Source organism: Xiphias gladius, chromosome 14 (genome assembly GCF_016859285.1).
Source record: "Xiphias gladius isolate SHS-SW01 ecotype Sanya breed wild chromosome 14, ASM1685928v1, whole genome shotgun sequence".
NCBI classification, from domain to species: Eukaryota; Metazoa; Chordata; class Actinopteri; order Istiophoriformes; family Xiphiidae; genus Xiphias; species Xiphias gladius.
The window spans coordinates 17893762-17915187 of NC_053413.1; the positions used below are offsets into that span (position 1 = coordinate 17893762).

General features: G+C 38.0%; 1 protein-coding gene across 4 annotated transcripts in view; it reads right to left on the minus strand.

The window, feature by feature from the left end:
- Window positions 1–21426, minus strand: part of LOC120798558 (corticotropin-releasing factor receptor 2) — a 31401-nt gene that overhangs the window by 3829 nt on the left and 6146 nt on the right. For all 4 annotated transcript variants that reach the window (XM_040142915.1, XM_040142914.1, XM_040142917.1 and 1 more), the window contains exons 3-9: window positions 7689–7774; window positions 7017–7123; window positions 5728–5845; window positions 5391–5544; window positions 2428–2488; window positions 2260–2332; window positions 1637–1722 (exon numbers count right to left, since the gene is read on the minus strand). In XM_040142915.1, the coding sequence (XP_039998849.1) occupies window positions 1637–1722; window positions 2260–2332; window positions 2428–2488; window positions 5391–5544; window positions 5728–5845; window positions 7017–7123; window positions 7689–7774 (685 nt within the window). The remainder of the gene's footprint in view (window positions 1–1636; window positions 1723–2259; window positions 2333–2427; window positions 2489–5390; window positions 5545–5727; window positions 5846–7016; window positions 7124–7688; window positions 7775–21426) is intronic.

Genomic DNA, 21426 nt, shown 5'->3' on the forward strand with positions numbered 1-21426 from the left:
AACAAATCATTCACTAAGGCTTTGAAGATCAGTTGTAAGCACTGTGAAAACTAGATTTTTTTTAAAGTGTTTATCCTTTTTATTTGGTAATGTAGTCATACATTTTCGTGATGCATTAACAAAGACTGTGCTTTTTCTTCCCGATAATAAAAGATGTTAATAAGTCAAAAAGAGTTTTTAAAATAATCACTTGAGCTGCCCATTAGACGGGGTCCTTCCTGATGGAATAAAGAGCGAGCTAAAAAGACAAAGCAAGTGTAATGCTGGAGGAGGACGAACGCCAACCAAAGGCGTTTTTCAAAATCTCGAAACTCAAGATGTTTAAAGCGAAGAAATATTATTCAAAAAAATATTTTCTGCCAATGGTCTCGACGTGTTGTGACAGGCCAGAACTTTAAAGAAAAATCCCATCTTTCCTTGTCAAATTCACTTCCTTGTCTACCCTGTTCATGCAATTCAGTTAAAACCAGCAGCATTTTCGAAAGGAACCATTATGTTCTATTCTGAGGTCAACAATTCATGACTGACACACATATCCCCCACTCATTTAAATCTGCATGGCTCACATCAGCATATCTGTCGCCCCAACAACCATTAATCCAGCTCTAGTCTGAAAAGCCTGAATTTAAGTTGTGAGACCTGTGACACCGTAAACACCGCCATAAATTCGAAACAATCCCTGTTAGGAGGAAAATACACTTGACACGGCAATAAAAGGCGAATGAAAATAAACTCACAATTTCAGTAGTCACATGCACAGCATAACAGCATAAAAAAGGATGGCACACGGCTCACCTTTCTCAAGTACAAACCAAATCTCTGCAATTACTCACTCATCAAGTCCTCTCAGAAACATGACAGGTTTTCCCACCTCTGAAGTTTACCGGTGGGACTAAATGAAATGGCCTCTTGCATACAAGGACTGCAACTACCTTGTGCTCACTCAGGTCAATTTGTTTTTTTTGACTTCATTAAAAAAAAAAAAAAAAAAAAACTCTGAAAGGCACATCCACCGCAGCATTTTTTAGAACATAGTCCTCAATCCTTTCTACTGTCTCCCATCGGCTTTAGAGGAGATTACTGTAACACGACAAATTAAATTTCACCTTTGATTTTCAAGGAAACTGCCATGTAACTTAATTTGACCATCTGTCCTATAATTTTGGAAGTTTTGTAGGAAACGTACTGAAACTACAACTGAAAAAATTAACACGTGAATGATTAGAAAGGATTTTGGGGGAGATTTTTTGACCACTTTGTGCCCAAAAAAAATGCTTTACTTGTTTGAAGTGTCACTGTTTGAGTAAAACACATAAAAAAACAGTTCTAAGGTCTTATTGTGATTTATTGTTTTTCATTTACCAGCAATAACTGCAATTACAGACAATACTTAGCCTGAATGAGCACACAGCCATAAAAAGCCATAAAAACAATAATGGTTCTCCACTATTACAGTACTTGCAGTGATTTGATTTTATTGTCATTTACATCAGCTTTCTAAATTAGCTACTTCGATGCTAAAAATGCATTTCTTCACAGCCTTAAAGCGCTGCACGTTGTCCTTGGAAGGAGCAAACAGCAGGAGAAGGAGCGTTCATTTCTATATTGTACGCAATCAGGCACAGAATCCACTCACCTGTATTGTATTGTTTCAGACGTAGTTGAAGCTCTTAGTTTGGTCATAAGAATTCTTACTATGTTGAAGAGGAAAACAAAGTTTATCTAGAAAAAAAAAGGAAATAATTAGTTTTGAAACCTGTTCTAATGTATTCCGCTGAAATAAACCGAGAGCAATTTTTTGGCTGCGAACAGACTTTTCCCATTGAATATTGAGTAGGAGGAGTAGAGGGCGACAGTCAAAAACAGGACAGTGTCAGAGGAGCACACGAATCAGAACTGGTCACTGCACTACAACATGCTGGTGACAGCTTGTACATAACCATCAGTGGATACATTTCTATGAATACAATTAATTATTTTTCAGGATTCTTGAGTGTGAAAATGCCTTAACCCATCAGGAAGATTAATTCCACCTTTCCACGGGCTAGTTGCAGGATGGAAATGGCTTACATTATAAAACCATTTTCCTTTCAGGGGCAGATTTTTAAAAAAAAATCAGTTTACACCCACAAGCAGACATTAGTCATAAATCTTATGTTAGTGTAAAATGTGTGTTTTATGAAAAAACACTACGAGCATATAATGTGAAAATAATGGCCATGTGTGCACAATGCAATGGCTTCCTGCGTTGTCACTTACCAGAAGCACAAGAATAACTGGTCCCTGGTAAATGTAATCCATATATTTCCCAGGTTCTTTACCAAACCAACATCTGTTGACAGAGGAGAAAAAAGAATCAACAGTATTTAATTGAGGAAAATTTTAGGAAAACATTAAAGGAACTTGGCAATAGATTTGAATACTTACTGTTCGTTTTCATAGTACAACTTTCCAATGGCCCAGGCTACTATTATAGGGAATGGAATACCTGTAAAAAAGAAACAAAAAGATGAGTGAACAAGGAACAACATAAAACATTTATAATTGTCACAGCTCATTCATGCATTAATTCATCCTCTGCCTTCTCCATATTACTAACTCTCCTGTCATTTCTGACCCTGACCTGCCCTCTAATCACCGATTCCCTAATCACCCCTTAGTACTTATACCGGCCAATTTTTGTTTCATTCCCTGCCAGGTTGTCTACTGTGCTTTTCACACTGTCCTTCTTGCCAGTTGCCTGCCTGACCGTTTTGGGATTTTGCCTGACTGTTACCAATCTCTGCCCACACCCTGACTTTGCCTACTGTTTGCCCTTGCCTGCCTCTGCCTGCCGAGCTTTAATAAAGGTGAACTGTTTTGAACTTTCACCGGTGTCTCTGAGTCATGCTACTAATTCCTCCTGAACCTGAGCCATGACAATAAGGGGCATAGAATATTGTTGGAAAAAACTTTTAATAAAACCATAGGTATACTATAGATTTTTTTTTAAAAAGCGTGCTATACTGTACATATGAAAATCATTGTTAAAGTTAGTTTAAATTATCCCAGAAAAATACCAACTCATGTTAAATGCTACCACTTCTTCAAATGCAGAGGCACCATTCCCCATTTCGTGTAGGCCTATTTGCAGATCTCTATGCTGAAAACAGACCACGTTTCAACAGCAATCTGTGATCAGCATGAGTTGTTCACTATAGGCACACCACAAGAAGATTTTTATGCAGCACTTTTTTTTTTTCACTCTTTTTTTTTTTTTAATTTAACCTTTTCACACTACAACACTTGCATCTAGCAAATGAATCTACTATCCTTTGTATTCATGTCAACACATGGTCTGTGTTTCAGAGCTTACAGCTATATATTTAGAAAGTGTTTTGAAATCTTTTTGCTGCATGCTCAGATGAAGGTTAAAAAGTAAACCCCTTTGGCATATCTTACTGCTACCCCAAAGTACTCAGGACTGAAGTTCAAGGAAAGTCCACTCCTTTTAAACATTGATTCTTGACTTTTTCACCCTGCCAGTGACCCAAAAAGCTAACTGAGCACAACCACCTCTAGATAAATATCAGACAAAGTGGATCAGATTATCGAAAAGGTGAAACAATCAGTAAAATGACCTTTAATGGAGCTGAGAGAAAACAGATATAAACCTTTTCTGATCCCAGCTAAAGTCAGGCGTCTAGTGGAGGACAAATGTAATCTGCCCCAATTCCTTCATGTCCTAATGAATTCTTATTAACAGTCTCTCAAGAGTAATATCAGTGGCACAGTGATAATCCAGTCTCTTTACTGGCTCCTGGTTTCCTGCAAGCAGGTGTAGTAATGATGAAAGAATAAGAGAATTTTTGTAGATTATTACTGTATTCATACTATTTTCTTATATTTATATTACTGTATGTGTAGTACGTTCCCTGTAGCTACTGTACCTGTTTCTATTTGAGCATGACTCTTAACAAGTCATTTTAGTTTCTTATTCTATACTATGTATTGCATTTAAATAATTGTTCCTATATATGATTCACAGATGAAAGATTGTGCAGTAGATGATGGGTATCAATTGCAGAAACTGAAAATATTATTATATAAGATATTGTGTGCAAGGAAAATACATCCGACAGGGTATGTAGTCAGACTGTAAAACTGGATTAAGGCAATACCCGGGTTTAATCTACACCTGCAGGAGTGCTTTGTGAATTTCAAGTACCGGTGAGTCGAGAGTCCTCAAAGAGGAAGCCGCACAGATAATATAATCATCATAAGAAAAGCTGTCAGTTTCTTAATATTTTAATCTTACCAGGTAATCAAAACTAGATTGAAATGTGGGATATGTCCCTTTGGTTATTTCTGTTTTAAGGCCCATATGAGCTTCCCAGTCATGTCATCCAATTGTTATTACCAATAATATGTTAACCGCTAGTTTTCTATTTATATTTCATTCCTGTGTTAAGCTCTGTTGCTTCATTTTAGCATGACCTATATGTAGTAAATTATCTGCTTTTTCTTTCTACAAGAACACACAATGTCCATTGCATAAAAAGAAAGGCAGGAAATGACACGCAGTCTCAGCGAAGCAATGAAGCATGTTTCCAAGGACATTTTTCTGCCTCAAGATGGAATATTCTGAAGCTGGTTTTGGTTCTGTCCAACTTACAACATGCTTCCTCCGACAATTTAAGTTAAGGTGCGCATAGGATTAGTATGTTTTCAATGTATGTAAGCATCAGTGATGCCAACATAATCATGTATGTTCAAAATTAATAAAACACATTTATAATAATTCATAATCTCAGGAAGAAGATTGTGTGATCAAGTGATCAAAAGCTCCAGAAGAGCCTTTAAATGGACCTTGAGTTGAGACTTGTTTTATCTTGTTTTCCTGGTTAAGAATTAAATTTGAAACTCAATTGTTAAGCAACAATGGATGATAAGTCCTTAAAGGACTCATCTACTGATGAAGATTATGTGATATGATCAAAAGTTCTAAATTAGCTACTAAATGAGCTTTTTCCCCCGTTTTTTTTTTTTTTTTTTGCTGTTTCCAAGGTCAAGAATGAGCTTCACCAAATACATATCAATCTACAAAATCACTGCCTTTGAGTTAATATTAAGTTTAAATTGGGTTTCATGGCCTGGTCGACTCAGGTCCTAATTTTTGCATTAAAATCCCTAAGAAAAGTGTTATAAAAATTAGAAAAAGGTTCAACCAGAAAACCTTGTTTTAATACATTACCATGCATTAGAAGGAGTAAACAATTCTACTGCCATTTAGCATGTTCAGTTTGAATTAAAAGAATTTAAATGCACCAAATCATCAATCCTGTGTATTGCATAGAACCAAGAGTTGAAGTGTAGCGTTAATAATGTGCTGTCAGCATGAACATACTCACACCACCCAATGAAAAGGAAGACCCACTTTCTGAGCTTATCGGTTGAATAAGTCATTACAATGGCTGTGTGAAGGTAACATCCTTCAACAAACATCCAAAAAAAGTTTGTCACCACAAAGTAGTTGTATATTGTCGTGATTATTCGACACCACGGCTGAAAAAGAGGAAGAAAAGGACCAGACGCAAAGTCATTAAACAGAAACACAACTACTTTTCTTGGCAGGAAGTCGTTCATATCTTATTCAGACTAACTTATTAAGACTTTTTAATGGCTTTCTGTACTCTCATCTTAAGTAATAATACATGACAACAGCAAATAATACATCAGTGCTGTTACCTCGTTGCTCTCATGAATATTGTGGTCGATCAACTGAAGCAAAAACCACATAACATTCCTCAGTATGAAGGTGGTGATCAAATTCCAGTGGATGATGTTTCGAAGACATCGTATGCTCCTAAACCACAAGTCAAATGGACGACATGTTTGATTATCACGCTTTCATAGAGACAGTATTCATACTGCAGTAGTAGGGTTAGATGAGAATGTGTTTCTTATACTTTCAATGTTTGGGTAGTCATGTTACTGCAGATAAAGGCTTCTTCTTTCCAGTCTTATCTTTTAAAAGAAAATGTTCTTAAAAGTATGCCGAATTAGCTATTAGTTCGAGTCTGCACTATATCCATGGAAGTACAGACAACTATCAATGAATTTCCTTGATACTGAAGAAAACCTAAAAATGGGACAATTCTCCAGCAAGTTCTGGAATTATAAGAAGCACCCTTTTATTCTATTATATCTGAGTAGATTTATGGGCATTTATTCGCAGACATCAGAGATATTTATATCCCCAGAAAGTACAAGTCACACTGAATATGTGATCATGTGTATCATGTGTGTGTGTGTGTGAAGATTTGACTCAGTTGTGACTCAGAGAAAAAGGAGTGTGATCTTGATGCAAATTGGGGTTTTTAGAACTCCCACTACTAAATATTTTAGATATGGCGGGTAATCATGCTTTAAAAAGCTATTAAAAGTTGAATAATTTAATTTGTCAGGCTTTTAATGCAGAGTTTTAGGTTCAGATGATGGTCAGAATGCTTTTCTAACAACTTTCTATCCTGCAGAGAATATACTTCCATGGGTAAAAAACACACAAAGTGGTTGTAGATTGTTCCATGAAATCTAAAGAGATTTAATCCCGGAACAAAATATTGACTATTTTGGTCTTTGATCTGAAGAAATCAATATTTTGTTTCAGAAGCCCACATTGACCAAACCTCATTGCACAACCCAGCTGAGGCTGCTTAGTGTTTGCCCTTTTCCTGTCATAGCAGATGTAGGGGTGTGTGTGTGTGTGTGTGTGTGTGTGTGTGTGTGTGTGTGTGTGTGTGTGTGTGTGTGTGCGTGCATGCATGTGTGTGTATTTAAACCAGGACATGAAAAGAGGTACAACTGCCTTGATAAAAAAGTGTTATGAAATACACATTATGCCTTTCCAGAGTCCATTTGACATATGCGAGTTAATGATAAGCATTCTGAGGCTATTACATTCATTTTCCTGATTGTCTCCTATGAGTTCTCAGGCATACAGGACACATTTAGATAGGCACTATTTCTGTACTTGCCTTAAGCACAAGAAGAGAATGAAGGCCACGACTAGAGCTCCCACAGAGATACAGTGGCCTAGGTAGTTGATGATCAGCGCTATTTTATAATGCATTGGATATTTTCTCTGGAAAGACAACAGGTGAATTACTTCTTTAATGCACATATGGATAACAGAACAAAGAAAAGAGGTTAGGAATACATGAAAACATGAAAAGAACCAGTGCGGATCTACCTATCAGTCTGGGCTGCACTGCATTGAGAGAAAGAAAATGTCATTGACATATTTAAGATGTCGTGGCTTAAAATGATCTGAGAAAATAGAGCAAGGCCCAGAAATACATATAATCAGGAGACACGATGTGAGGTAATCAGGCCAAAACGCGTTACGTACTATATATCAGTCTTGCAGTTTGCCCTCAGGCTTTGCTTACAGGGACACAGACAATATTGTATTTATGTGGTTGTTAAGTCACCTGGAAACAAATATATGAAGTGTTTGAAACAAAATGCAGTTCAGTAAGCTTTAAGCGATCAAAACACCACAGTTACTTTCCTATATCTGACTGGTTTTTGCTGTGTTCCATTAGTGTAATGATGAGAGACTGTGATGAGCATTCATCTCAGATGATTAACAGATTGTGTACAGAATGAAGGACATAGCAGGAATACGCCTGTGTCGCCACACTAACCTTCTCCTCCAAAATGGGCTCACAATTGGAGTAATTGCTCTTCAACGCCCACGTCCCATTTTCCATGCACTCCCTGTAAGCACTCCCTGCAAGAGAAGAGTTAGAAGCACGGCTAAGAAAGCTGTAGTTGTAGAATTGTTGCAAATATTGTTAGTGTTACTTGGTGACATTTATTGAGAGATAGATAGAGAGATTTCCCATCTCAATCTGTCTACATCATCAGACACTGCATTCAGCCGGGTCAATGCTGGTGTAAGGCATCTATTTGTGGTGGCAAGTTTATAGAAGTAGTTTGCCAAGCAGGTAATTTCAAACATCCTTGTGATTTCTTCAAAGCTCAGTTCAAAGTTGAGCACCACCATCTGTCTGAGTCTTACACAGAGCACCGATTTAGAAATACAAAATGTTATTCATGGTGGGGAAATGCAAAGCCTCTTACTCTGTCAGTTTATTTGCATATCTTTTAAAACCCGCCCTCTATAATCAACTTTGAACTGAATATTTCATTTTGCACTCCCTCACCGTGCATTCAGCCCGCTCTTTATCTCTTTAACACTGACAAATTTACAAAAGGTTGCAGGGACACGGAGCAGCAATAAATTTGTAAAGGTTATTCTCTTCTATTCTATTATAACTGGTCACTTAAAGTGATAATTTTAATCACTCTGCTGCTAAAATACTCATCATGTATTTAGGTTTTTTATTGTGGTGCATAAAAACTCCTATCTATTATACTGCTGTCAGAAGTCACCACTGTCAGATTTATACTCAAAATAAACATAAAAACTGTTAGTATCTTTTATTGTTATTGTACGAAAACAGTCTTCTCAAAGGCCATGGCCTCCAGTGTGTATTATTCAACTCCAAATGCTTGTATGTCAGATTACTGTATTCTGAATTCACTGTATGATGAGTTTAGCTCAACATTATTTGATAAATATGTTCTTTGTTGTATCAAATGATTCAATTTCTCGTGAGTATATGAGCCTTAGAGGCTTTATTATATTTATTATACTTCCCAGAATACATGAACGGATAAACGAATAAATATATTCGACTCAGTGTTCAGAAAGTTGCATAATACTGATGTTTTCCCATTGGGGATTAGCAGTTTAGACAAGTCTCACACAAGTGAATTTTTTGTAATGTTTATATTCACTCATCCTGACTCAGAGATTCTTGTAAACAACAGCGGGGAAACCAACCACCTCAGAGATTCCTACAGCGACTCTTCAAGCAATGGCAGCAGCAGCAGCAGCAGCAGAGTAAGATCCTTTGCATTGGAATTAATGTTGCGTAATATGACATTTGTGTTTAGAGAGCAGAGAGCAGAAATCTGCTTGTGGCAGCTAGAAACAAAGAAGTAGAAACAGCTCCTTTAAGAAAGCTCACATTAAGCTTTTCATTCGTCTTACGGCAATAAGTGCTGTATTTTGACTAGACAATGCTTTGTGTTCTGTTTACAAGGGACAATCCCAACTCTGAGCTATTTGAGTCAGTGCGGTTTAGCACAGAGGAGAGTGGTAAATCAAAGTCAGTTAACCACTACAGCTCTTGAACGAGTAGAATGTGCATCCCCTGAGACGCAGTGAAATAGTCAATTGCAGTACATTCTAAAGCAAACTGTGCTTGTTTGTTTGACTTTGTGAAAAACTGCCTTGACATTTCCATTGATCAGTTGCCATGTGGGATTTATTAATTTGGGTTCCTGTGCAGTCAAAGCAACCGTGATAGGACAGCTAATGTCTCACGCATGGTTTGAACGTGAACTAAGACAAATAAGCCAGTCAATCGGGGCTGCAGATTGTGTTTGTACCATCAGTGAGGACATGCGGTGATGAAGGTAGTGATTCAACTCTATGGTCCTTTTCAAAGCTGTTTCTGTTGTTGGATTGGGCTCCTCACACCATATGGGATACATCCTTGACAATAATGCAGTCCAATACAGCAACAACACAAACTACCCCTGAATCAAGAGCTCTTTTTACACAATAATAGGCTTTATTGAAGGGATTCACATTTTCATCTTTGTATTTACTCTATTGTGCAAATGTTGTGTCCACTTTCTAATGAAGAGTTCGTAAGCTGTAACTGATGTCTTTATTAATAGATAATAAATCATTTGCTGATGCTTCATAGATCAGTTATAAGCCTTTAATATTAACAGCTTCTTGGGTTGCCAGGTTGTAAAAAAATCCTTCTGGCAGGTTTATCCAGCATGGCATTTTTTTTTTGGTCATATTGGCCCTTTAATTTATCATGAAAACCTTCCAATCTGACCATTTGACCTCTGACCTTCTGGCCTTCTAACCACTGCAGACTCGATGGGTCATTGTTAAAACCCCTTTATTAATGATTTATTAACATTTATATCTGCAGGCTTGATGGCTTATAGAAAGAAACCCATAAATATTTATTGATCACCAACATCTATAACTGTATTATAATATGATGCAGAGCATAAACATCAGCCAAAAGGTTTTTTTTTCCCGTGCTGGTAAACCAAAAAGTGTTCTTATGAATGGTCTATAACTTGATGATGTACATTTCAAATCTATTACAAAAAGCCAATTAAAGGGCTCCTTGGACAGTGGAACATTAACATCAAACATGTGGTTTCACTTATATCCACTTGTTTTTACACACAGTTTCAAGCTAACCCCACTTTAATTCAAAGCTATTTATAGAAAAAGAAATTAAAAAGAAATTATTGAAGAAATCCTTACTCAGCATTTGAAGGAAAGTGGAAAATTACAACACATGTTTGTTTATTTGTTTACAAATTAGAATACACCAAATTAAATGGGACGGGGCGATACTTTGTGTAAATTTGATTATATAGAATATATGTTGATTTCAGCGAGACGTCTGCTTCAATTCCCTATCGATTCAGCAGTTCCTAGAGAGAGATTTACTGTTGACTCTTCTACAATGAATTCTTTTAGGATTAATCAAACTTTTCTATTTCCATTTCCATTCCAAACTGTCCATTTCTATTTGCACTCTGCCTGATTGTCTATTGTGCCATCTCAGCTGTAGCTTTCCAGCCTCACTTGCCTGTTTTCCTGCCTGTTTTGAGCTCCTGCTTGTTTTTGGACTTTGCCTTTTGCCTGCTCTTTAGCCTTCTTTTTTGTGCATGTTGCCCGGTCCTGTTTGTCCTTGCTGGCTCTTGTCTGCTGAGCCTAATAACGGTGAACTGTTTTGAACTTTTTATCGGTGTCTCTGAGTTGTGCATTTGAATCCTTCCAGTTCTGAGCTGCGACAAAGCGATTATATTTCTATTCCTTATCCCAACACAATCATTAAAATAAAATGCATGATAGATAATCTGCGCAGATCATCGTAATCATATGCCCTTTATGTCATTGAGACAGTTTTCGGTAATCTAGCTGAGAGTCGGCCCGACATCATCTACAGGACACTGGCATCACTTCAGGTCAACAACAGCTAAAATTCCCCCAGTCAGGGAAGTCTGCAACATCTGAAGTAACAACCAAGCAAGTCAGAGAGCCGGTGTTCTCTGCCAGTCCAAGATATTACTCTTTTCAACTCCATCATGTTTCACTTGCAAAACATGATATCAAACTGCACCTTTATGTCGCCTGAGCTAATATTACCTTAGCAGTGCAAGGTGCTTCCCAGATAAAGTTCTCAGTCTCTCCAGGCAAATATCACACTGGGTTTGTGAAACAAGCAGTGATGGTGCAGAAATAGAGGAAGGGGAGCAGGTTGTGAGGTTTGTCCCTGTGAGCTATTCCACTGAGGCAGGACTAATTCAAGGCACTGGTACAGGGAGAGCGTATTTCTGTCCAACCATCTGTCCATTACGCATGATAAAGCTATTCTCTTCACATTTTTTTCCTTACGGTGCGTTATATTTACACTGTTACAATAAAAATCACATAATGACTCAGTCTCTGTCGAGTTTGGGATGAATATGAGGTGTTAAAAATGCTGTAAGCAACCTAACACTGATCAAACCTCACTGATGTAAAGATTAAAGGAGGAGAGGAGATTAAAGAAATGTGCAATTCCCAGTTGGCCTACTCTGTGCCAACGTTGCCCACCTCCTCTACCAGCCACCCCGCCAACTTTCTTGCTTTTCATGGATACCCAAATAGGTGTATGGAAACAAACACCATATGATTGTTCACGGATTAGAAGATTGGAAGCTTGTTTGTCGAGATAACTGAGGAAATGAGCTTTGAATTACGTAAGATACAATAAGTGATGCTTCAATTAGGGATGGAAAACATGATAGATTCAGTTATCAACTGTGAAATAAATTAGTAATAAATTATCCAAATTAATCTGGCAGACAAACCAAACAGTCTGTGGCTTCACTGCTGCTGAGCTTGACCTGTTTCTTTCAGCTGATTGTTGCTGTGCTACCAACCGTGGGATCTGCAACAATGCCACAGGAATAATACAGTACAACATTTTTCACTTAAAGGTTGTGTAAGCCTGCCTTTCTTTCTCTGGTGTTTGATTGCTCTGTGCTTGAGCTTGTCATCTGTCTCTTAAGCTTTGTGTTACTTTTGTGCTAGGAGGTTGGTTTTCTGATGGATGGACTCAAAAAAAATAAAGTAATAAAAAGACATGACTGCTATGCGTCCTCAAAGCACCAAGCTGCTGCTCACAGCTTATCACAAATTACTCACTTCTTTCAAGTTGTTTTGTGAAATAGTCAGGAAAACTGGAGCCCTCTATTTGGATGAGTTTCAAATTGTTGAAAAGCTCAAAGGCTATAATATCTCAGAGTTGAGTGATCAAAACAGCTCATGCTAGTTATACACCTGAACCAGTTCCAACAGTGTTTCCCTCAAGCCATATGAAATGTAATTTCAGATTTTGTGCGGATTAAGTAAAGTAGGCCATACCATAACAGCGTCAGAATATCACAGCTCATTGCAGTTTGGTATTTCATTTAGGCAGCAGGAACGGGAGCAAAGCTGCAATGTTATCTCCACAGACGTCAGAAGACAAGTTAGGACACGAAGGCAGGAGTCGAGGGGGCGCAAATAAAACATGACATTACAGAGAGCATGGTGAGGGAATAATGAGAAAGAGTAACAGTTCAATCAAAACTTTTTACAGCACTTACCACCTGCAGTGATTTAGCAGAGGTAAAATTCACAACTACTGTAGTCACATATACTAAATGATGTGAATATCACAAATATTTAACTATTTTATTAAACTGGGCCATGTTTCCCAAAAGCATCTTTATCTTAACCTGGTCATAAAATCCACTTTAGGAGTGTTTCCTAAAGCCGTCGTAATTTAAGATGCTCTGGGAAATGATCCCAGATTAACAAGTCCCTCCCACCTTTGTAGAATGATAAATCCATTTTAAAAGCTGCAAGAGGAGCTGAAAACTGCATGTTTTACTGATGACTTTATTTTTTTTTTAAATTATTTTAAAATCTGATTAGGTCTTAAGCCACTTGGTAAGTGACAAATTTTCTTAAGACTAGCGTCTGCCTCATACATCTGTTAAAAACCTTCTTAAACTTCATTCTACCCAGTAATGAGCTTTACAGGGTAGCAAGCTGAAAGCTCCGACTGTTGACTGTGCATTAAAGGGGAATGCCATCGATTTTACATATCAAAGTCTGTTTACAGATCTTGGTGAGTACCACTGCATAAGTGACAAACCTGGAGGTGTAGAGTTTGAGAGAAGTGAGCTGACCAGACGTCTGCAGCCCACTCCTCATCTCTGCTTGAGCCTGGTGCTTTGAGGCTACGTTGGCTATTAATAGAAGAGCACACCAGAACTGATCGGAAGAATTCCAATGAAAAAAACTAGCTTTGTGTCGTTTAAGCTTACACTTTGTGATTTATGTATTCTTAATGTAGAATGCTTTTATGTCACTTCAATTTAAAGGTGCCATATGTAAGTTTTTGTGTTATGTTTGTTCTTTAATTGTCATGATGGTTCCTATAATTCTCTGTCGTTGTTTTTGCTTTTTTTTTGTGTGGTCCAGCAGCCCCTCCTGCCCTTTTTGTCTTCAATGCAAAAGTGTGCTTTTCAAAGAGCAAATAAAAACTTTTTATCATAGCTGGAAGGAATGCCCTCAACTATATATTTAGCCAAAAGACATACCAGAAGACACTCGGCAGACAGGTTTGAAAGATTGATGCAGAATTAAATCACATGAGAAAACGGGACAAAGGCGCTCCCTCTGTGCAATATGATGAAAAACCCAAGCTGTTCTCTATCTGGAGAGAAATGATAGGACCGTCTCCAGGTTCCAAAAATCATATATTAATGACCCAGATGACCTGTGGCTCAGATCATAAAATGTTAGTCTCCAGTGAGTCTAACCTGTCAACATTAATTTGACAACATCACCACATTAAAATGCAACTGTTCCCAAGCCCTTGTTTGATCAAACAAAACATGGCAGCTAAACCACTTCACAAAAAATAATACTGTCATGTCCTTGTCACATTCACTCTTTTTGTCAGAGGTGCTGATCCTTTTCAAAGCAAAACAGGGTGCCTGGCTCTCTGGCATTATCAGTGCACACTCCAGAAATGACCGGATTACCCCAAACAAATCTCTGGGAGGTTTATTCTGAGGAGGCAGTCAAAGCCCAGACTCTGTTAGATCCGTAATCACACATACATTACAAAACTATTTGAACTCATCCCACCAGGTAAGAGCTTTTCTGGTACTGTGGCACTATTACTCTGATGCTCAGAGCTGTTATAGCTTCAGATATATGCATTTGTAATTAGCACTTCATTTTTTAAATAGGCTAACAGAAAAAAACCTTAACTCATAACCTGACATGTCTCATTTAAAAATCAGTTTTAGGGGATTATTTACGCATCTAATTATGTCCTTTAAATTCTTCGGGGAAAATGAACTTCTTGCATTAAACAGAGCCAATGGAATAAATGTTACACAGTACATACACGGTTTAATGGTTTAAAAATCAAATACACATTTAACAAACTGTGCTGAATATCTTTGTTTTGTCATCTATTCCATCTGTGAAATCTCGACACACTCATGGCTTCTATAAAGGGAACAGCCCAAGGGGAGGAACAACTCCAGAGAAAGATGTTAAAACTTTTTCTGTCATGCTCATTTGTAGCTAGTGCAGAAATGTTACTGACATATTTTTGTCGACAAAATTAGTCACCCACTTCTACTGTAGTTGCTTCTTGTATTTAAAAATATACCTTGGAAACATAACTAGCGTGGGTGTCGACATTAGTTGGATAACAAAAAGGCTATCATTTGTACTAAAGCCAACGAGAAGGGAAAATCTAGTGCAGGAGAGAAAAAATTCCATTGTTTCTTTACTGTTTTCTCTACTGTGTCATGCTCTTCCTCCTACGGCTGACGGTGGAGATGGCAGATGGAGACGTGGCTATAGAAATACTGCACCAGGTTTAAAGACCGAAATTTGTCAGAGTGACTGGGTCTTGGCGCAACCACGCAAGCTCAGGTCAAAGTGCACTGAGCCAATCAACAAAAGACATATGGGGTTAGTCTCAAAAGCTTTAGCTGCTTGCCTGACCAACCTGCTACAGTACCAACAAAGTACAGTACAGTGGCTCACTTTGGTGTCTTTAACCCAAACCCATGCTGCATAAAGAGTGCAGGAACATCTTTCCCTGCAAATTGACACGATAGACCCATATATATGTTCTATTTTGAAGGAATTTTGAAGGGATTTTTTTTTGGGGTGAAATACTGCTGTGCAATTTTATCTCTTAAGCCCTCATACTCATCGATTAATCTCTGCATTTTAAACTAGAAACAGCTTTAAGATGAATCAAAATAACTCTTTTAAATTCGGCAATTGCAACCCGAGGGAAAAATAAAAATTTCACACCTCTGACACAAGATTATTTGGTCACCCCACAATCTTTGCAAATAAAGCAAAAAAACTACAAATCAAAATCTTCCAAGCACAGAACATGATAACAACGGTTTTTATTACAGGCCAGGGACTTCATGCATCAGTGGCAGAGTAAAAGCTGAGGCTCAAATGCAGTGGGTAGGCCAGTGCCTCTCGATTGTCGTACTGAAGCAATGTTCTCATGAGCTAAGTGTAATTAATTGTGATGATCTATTAGCACATTGAACATACAGTAAAAGAATGATATGCATGTGAATTTCCTCTCTGTTTTCCACTTTGACTGGTTAAACACACCATTGTGCTTAAGTATAGCCTCACAGAGCTACTACCATGGCTGTAGGCTTTTAGTCTTGTAAGTAGAAGACCAGTCTCTTTTCACATGATTTGACCCCAGGAGTAATTTTGTATTGTTTTTTGGTGTCCAGGAGGATGGAAAGTGTGATTAGGTATTATTGACATTTTTACTTCTTATCACTGGGTTAAAATGTATTCTACACATGTACCTTCATTTAGGATTACTTGGAGTCCTTCTCATTGAAAACCAGCATCTTGTTTAAGAGATCAATAAAAACAACTGGAAAAACAAACACATTTTTTCCCCTGTGGATTCACACATCACACATAGTGTAGGGAGTGATGTTTAACATTCTCTGAAGGACTCAGAACAAACCACCTGTCTGTGTGACTTGGTGATCTGATCAGCGAGTGCTGCTCCCTCATTAGGTTGCAGAAACTATTTCAAGAAGCAAAACGGCGGCTGAGCAACCTCGTGGAAATTATGCCAGTTTACAAAGAATAGCTTGTTCGGCTTCAGGGCAAATTTGAACGCACGTTTCAGTAGGATGTCAGCAGACAATTGGAGGTTAATGAACACTTTTGTGAGATTTCTGTGTCAGCTCTGCTGGAAATTGGAGGATTTTTTATGTCTCATAACATGTCAATTGTACATATGGGGCTGAAGAATTACTGTAAACATTTCCCCAGAGGAGGGAGGGCGGGAAGAAATATGATTGGCACTCTCATTACACTTGAGATGGTTCACTGAATTTAATAAATGAACTAATCGGAAGGAGCATGATGTACGTACATGACATACGTTTTAATGTATTACCTGCTTATGCCCTATGGCGAGGATGTATGGGCATTACTTATATTCATGAATCCAAATAGTAAAACATTAATGAACCTGAAATGAATATGTTCTTTTTTCAATTCGCCCAGTATTACTTAGATAACTAAATGGGCGCTTATTTTCAATATGAAGAGAATTTAAAGCGAGAAGAAAGTGACTTTCCTCAGTTGAACTAAAAGGAAGGGGGCAGGTTTTGTTTGGATTTCAGAGTAAGTCAGCTGGAACCGAGAGAGAGAGTAAGCAACTGCTATTATTCTTCTAAGTAAAGATTTTGTTAATTTTTCTTTATAATTGAATATGCAGATTTGAAGAGTTGTGAATGTCATTGCATAAAATTAAGTTTATGACCCCAGCTGGAGAACATGCGAGACATGATGCACAGTTCAAGGTGGGGATTTTTATTCATTTTAATAATTATTCATGGATGTTTATATCTGGGTTTATAAAACCCCTATGTTAAATTCCCCCCAAAAAAATCAAACTCTGTTTTTACTGTAAATTATTAGTTCTCATATACAAATGTTTTGCATTTAGAATTCCATATGATTGATAAAACATTGTAATACCATTCTGTGCACAAGTTTAATACACAACAGGAGCCAAGCTATTTATATAGCTAAATACAGTGGGTTTCAACTAACGACTAATTCCATTCTGCTGATCATTTTCTTGATTAATTAAGTGATCAATGTGGTCCATAAAATTCCATAAAATTGTGAAAAATGTCCATCACAATTTCTCAAAACTCAAGTTTTATTTTTTTTGTCAACTGACTAATCTCTTAAACCCTCTCAATGTTCAGTTTGATCCAAATTCAGATAAAAATAATGTGGATGGTTGAACAAATAGTAGCTTCACTGCCTGTGTCTTGTAAGCATCACACCATGAACTGCAGTGAAAGGGAGTTTGGGTAACTCTATTGCCTCTTGTTTAGCAGGGAACACTGAATCGACTAAAAAGCATTGTGCCTTGAGCAATAGCTACTGATGCAGACAGGCCAACAGAGCCTGAGGAAGAGTAGCTGGTTAATCTTTTACTCGCAGCTGTGTCTCTTACACTATCCTGTTTGTCTTCATGCCCTCATAACACATTAGATATAGCTACAACTGTAACTCACAGATTCTTGCTTGCTGTCAAACTCCCTCACCTCGAAGCCGTTCTGAAGTCAGTTGGTGAGAAAAAATGAGGAAAAGGCAGTGTGCTACAAGTCCGTGGTCCTGAGGGAAGCCAACCAGCCAAACATGGAGCATAGCGTGTCTGGGTAATGGAAACATATTATATCACATGACACAAGTAAGAAGCATGCGTATGCTATCACAACTGATAAGACATCATCCAAGTAATTTAGAGCAGGTCACTGCAATTACAAAAAACACTTTTCAGTCTGACCATTGTCATTAGAATCAAACAGTTCAGTTGTATCGGTCTTGTGGACTTTGACTTTTACATAATAGCACCACATCACAGAGCTCCTAATCCCATTTTTCACTGTCAAAAATGTGTTATTCCATTTGTTTTGGAGGAAACATTGGTATAGCTACCTCTGGGCTGGGGATTTACTGTATACCTTCCTAAAAACCATACAACATCAGGAAAATCATGCCTTACCTGACTCAGTACGCCACCCCAACTCTTGGTACAGGCCATGGTTATCTCTCACCTCGACTACTGCAATGCCTTTCTAGTGGGCCTCCCAGCATGCAAAGCGAAACCCTTACAGATGGTCCAGAATGCGGTGGCACGTGGTGTTTTCAATTAACCTAAAAGGGCACATGTCACTCCACTGGTCATTGACCTCCACTGGTTCCCATGGCCGCCCGAATCAAATTCAAGTCTCCAATGCTTGCCTACAGAATGCCTTCTGGGTCTGCATCCTTCTACTTTAACTCAATCACACAGACTTATGCTTCTTTTGGCCACTGCGTTCCTCCAAGGAACATCATCTGGCATTGCCATCCCTACATACAAGGCAATCACAGCCCAGACTGGTCTTATTAATGGTTCCCCAATGGTGGAACGAGCTACCAAATGTTATCAGAGCAGGGGTGTCCCTCTCTATCTTCAAGAATCTCTTGAAGACTCATCTCTTCTGAGAGCACCTCCTCTCCTAACACCTCTTACACCCTAGCATGCCTAACTAGCACTTGATACATACTTTCGGCGCACATCTTTACCTGATCTCCTTGCACTTTGGCTCATTGAAAAGATTTAGTACTTCGTGCATCCTCCAAGGTCTCCTACTGTATTGAATCATGAGTGTTTCGCTTTGGACAAAAGCCAAATCAGTAAATGTAATGTAGATGAGTGTAGTTGAAGCAGAAGTTAACTAATCTTGCAGATAATGTATGCACAGCTACAAATATGAAGTAAACACATCAAAGTGTAGTATATGTGGATGCTGTGACAGTGGTGAGTGTAGCCAGGGGAGGCTGGTGCTTATGGGACCCCCTGGGGGACTTGGTGTGCAATGGCTAGTGAAATGTTTGTTTTGCTGCACATGCTGACCTGAATTTGTTGACTGACTAACCTCTTACCTCTTACTCAAAGATTTCAAGGATGTAGATTCACTGTGGGAGAAGTAATTTAAAAGAGGACTTTAGTGCAATCACTGGATTCAGTGAAGAAAAAAGCACGAGTTGTGGCAGCAAGAAGTGCATGATTCTTGGCAGGAGAAACTGCACATGGGAAAATCGATTGCATAGAGTGGGATGAATGTCTAAATATGTGGTGTGTAAATGTCCAATCCAATAAATATACAGCAATTCTGTCTACATTCAAGCAGTAACATGCCCTTTTCACAACTTTTTAAGGTAGAAATATGAGTTTAATATTACTCTTCCACGGGGGAACTCTGTGGGGACATGACAGCTCACTGAAAAGAAGACACAAAGCATTATCATGTCAATGTCAGTGGATGGATTTGATTGGCACAGGTGCCGCAGCAACTGTCCAAACAATCATTATGCTGCTAAAGTAAAATATGATGTACGACATGATGGCGCCTCCGAAACATCATAATCTTTAGGTTCTGCCAAAAGAAAAATTAAGAAAACAAAGACAGAGAGCGGAAGGTGGGATTCAGGTATGTGTTGTGTGCCCACAGTCATGAGACATGTCAATCTGTCTTACAGTAACTGCTACCACAGCCTTCAAACGCACAGTGGGTTTATGCTTACTTGGCGAAAGAGAAGGACTGCCGTGGGTGTGTTTGTGTGTGCCTGTGCGAGATGTTTGCTTTCAGAAGTTCATTGTGTGTGTGCAGTTGTCATGGAACAATGAAATCTGTATCAGATGACTTAAGGCTGGATGTAACTCTTGTCCATACTGCATTTAGGTGTGGGTTGTATTCACATCCGTTATTTAAGTAAAAGTACCAATACAGCAATGTAAAATTACTCCATTACAAGTAAAAGTACTGCAAGTCCTGAAAAATCCTACTTAAGTAAAAGTACATAAGTATATGCAGCAAAATGTAGTTAAAGTAACCAAGTAAAAGTACTGGTTTGGTCCCTTTGACTGATATATTTTTCTATATGACATCATTAGATGATTAATACTGAAGTATGAATGTGTAAGCAGCATGTTACTGTTGTGGCTGCTGGAGGTGGGGCTGGTTTAAACTACTTTACATAGAGGTTTATATACAGGGACACCAGATAAATCTGAGGGGTCATCATTAATGTAAGAGGGAAGAAGAAAAAACAAAGTTCTGACACACAAATTTGTTTTCAGTTATTGGACTTCTTCTGTCATCTTTGATTTTTGGGGAGATATTGGAGCATTTGAATATTTATTGAAATGAGACCATGTGAGAAGTTTAGAGGGAAAAATCAGTATTTGGTGGAGCTTAACAACTCAGAAATGTAACCCCAACTATATACTGCTTTTTTTAAGATGTCAGAGGCCAAAAAGGTTGGAAACCACTGGTTCAGTCCTTAACAATGTGTTTTATTTTAAAAGCTTGTTATATTATCTATTGTGTAAAATCTTCATCTTAAAAGTAACTAGTAACTAAAGCGCTCATATAAATGAAGTGGAGTCAAAAGTAAAGTTTTCCCTCTGAAATGTAGTAGAGTGGAAGTATAAAGTAGCACAAAGTGGAAACCACTTGAAGAAAGAAAGCAAACAACGCAGCCACACAACCAGCAGGCCTGTAAAACAAAAGGCTCTTTAAGAAAGTCCTTTATAAACACTCTCTTCCTGGAGACTTGGCTAGTATCCCTGTGTTCTGTCTCTTTTTTCTTCTCTCTCTCTCTCTCTCTCCCTCACACACACAAACACACACACACACACACACAATCAGTCAAATAGAAAAAAATCTTTACAGCTTTAGGGAAACCACAGATTGCCAAGTTAAAGATGAATGTTTCCACCACTTTATTTTTTTAAACATGTTTTGAAACATTATACTTTCCTCGTCTTATCTTTTGCCCAGTTTTATTTTTGGCCATAGAAGTTAAAGATTATGTTTCGGATGTAACTTTGTCACTACAGGCTTGCATTGTAGCTAATCCAGTATCAAACTGGAATCTGTTTTTGTTGTTTGTCACATTTGGCCATTTATCTCTCATATATTGTACTTGGGTATTTACAGGATATCAGTTGTGATCCCATCAAGCATAATTAAATCTCTCCAGTCACTCTGAAAGTTCCACTTCATGGCTATTGGAAACCTATTTTCTATATATGTATAGTTACTTACTGTAGATATAGTTTATAGTTATGT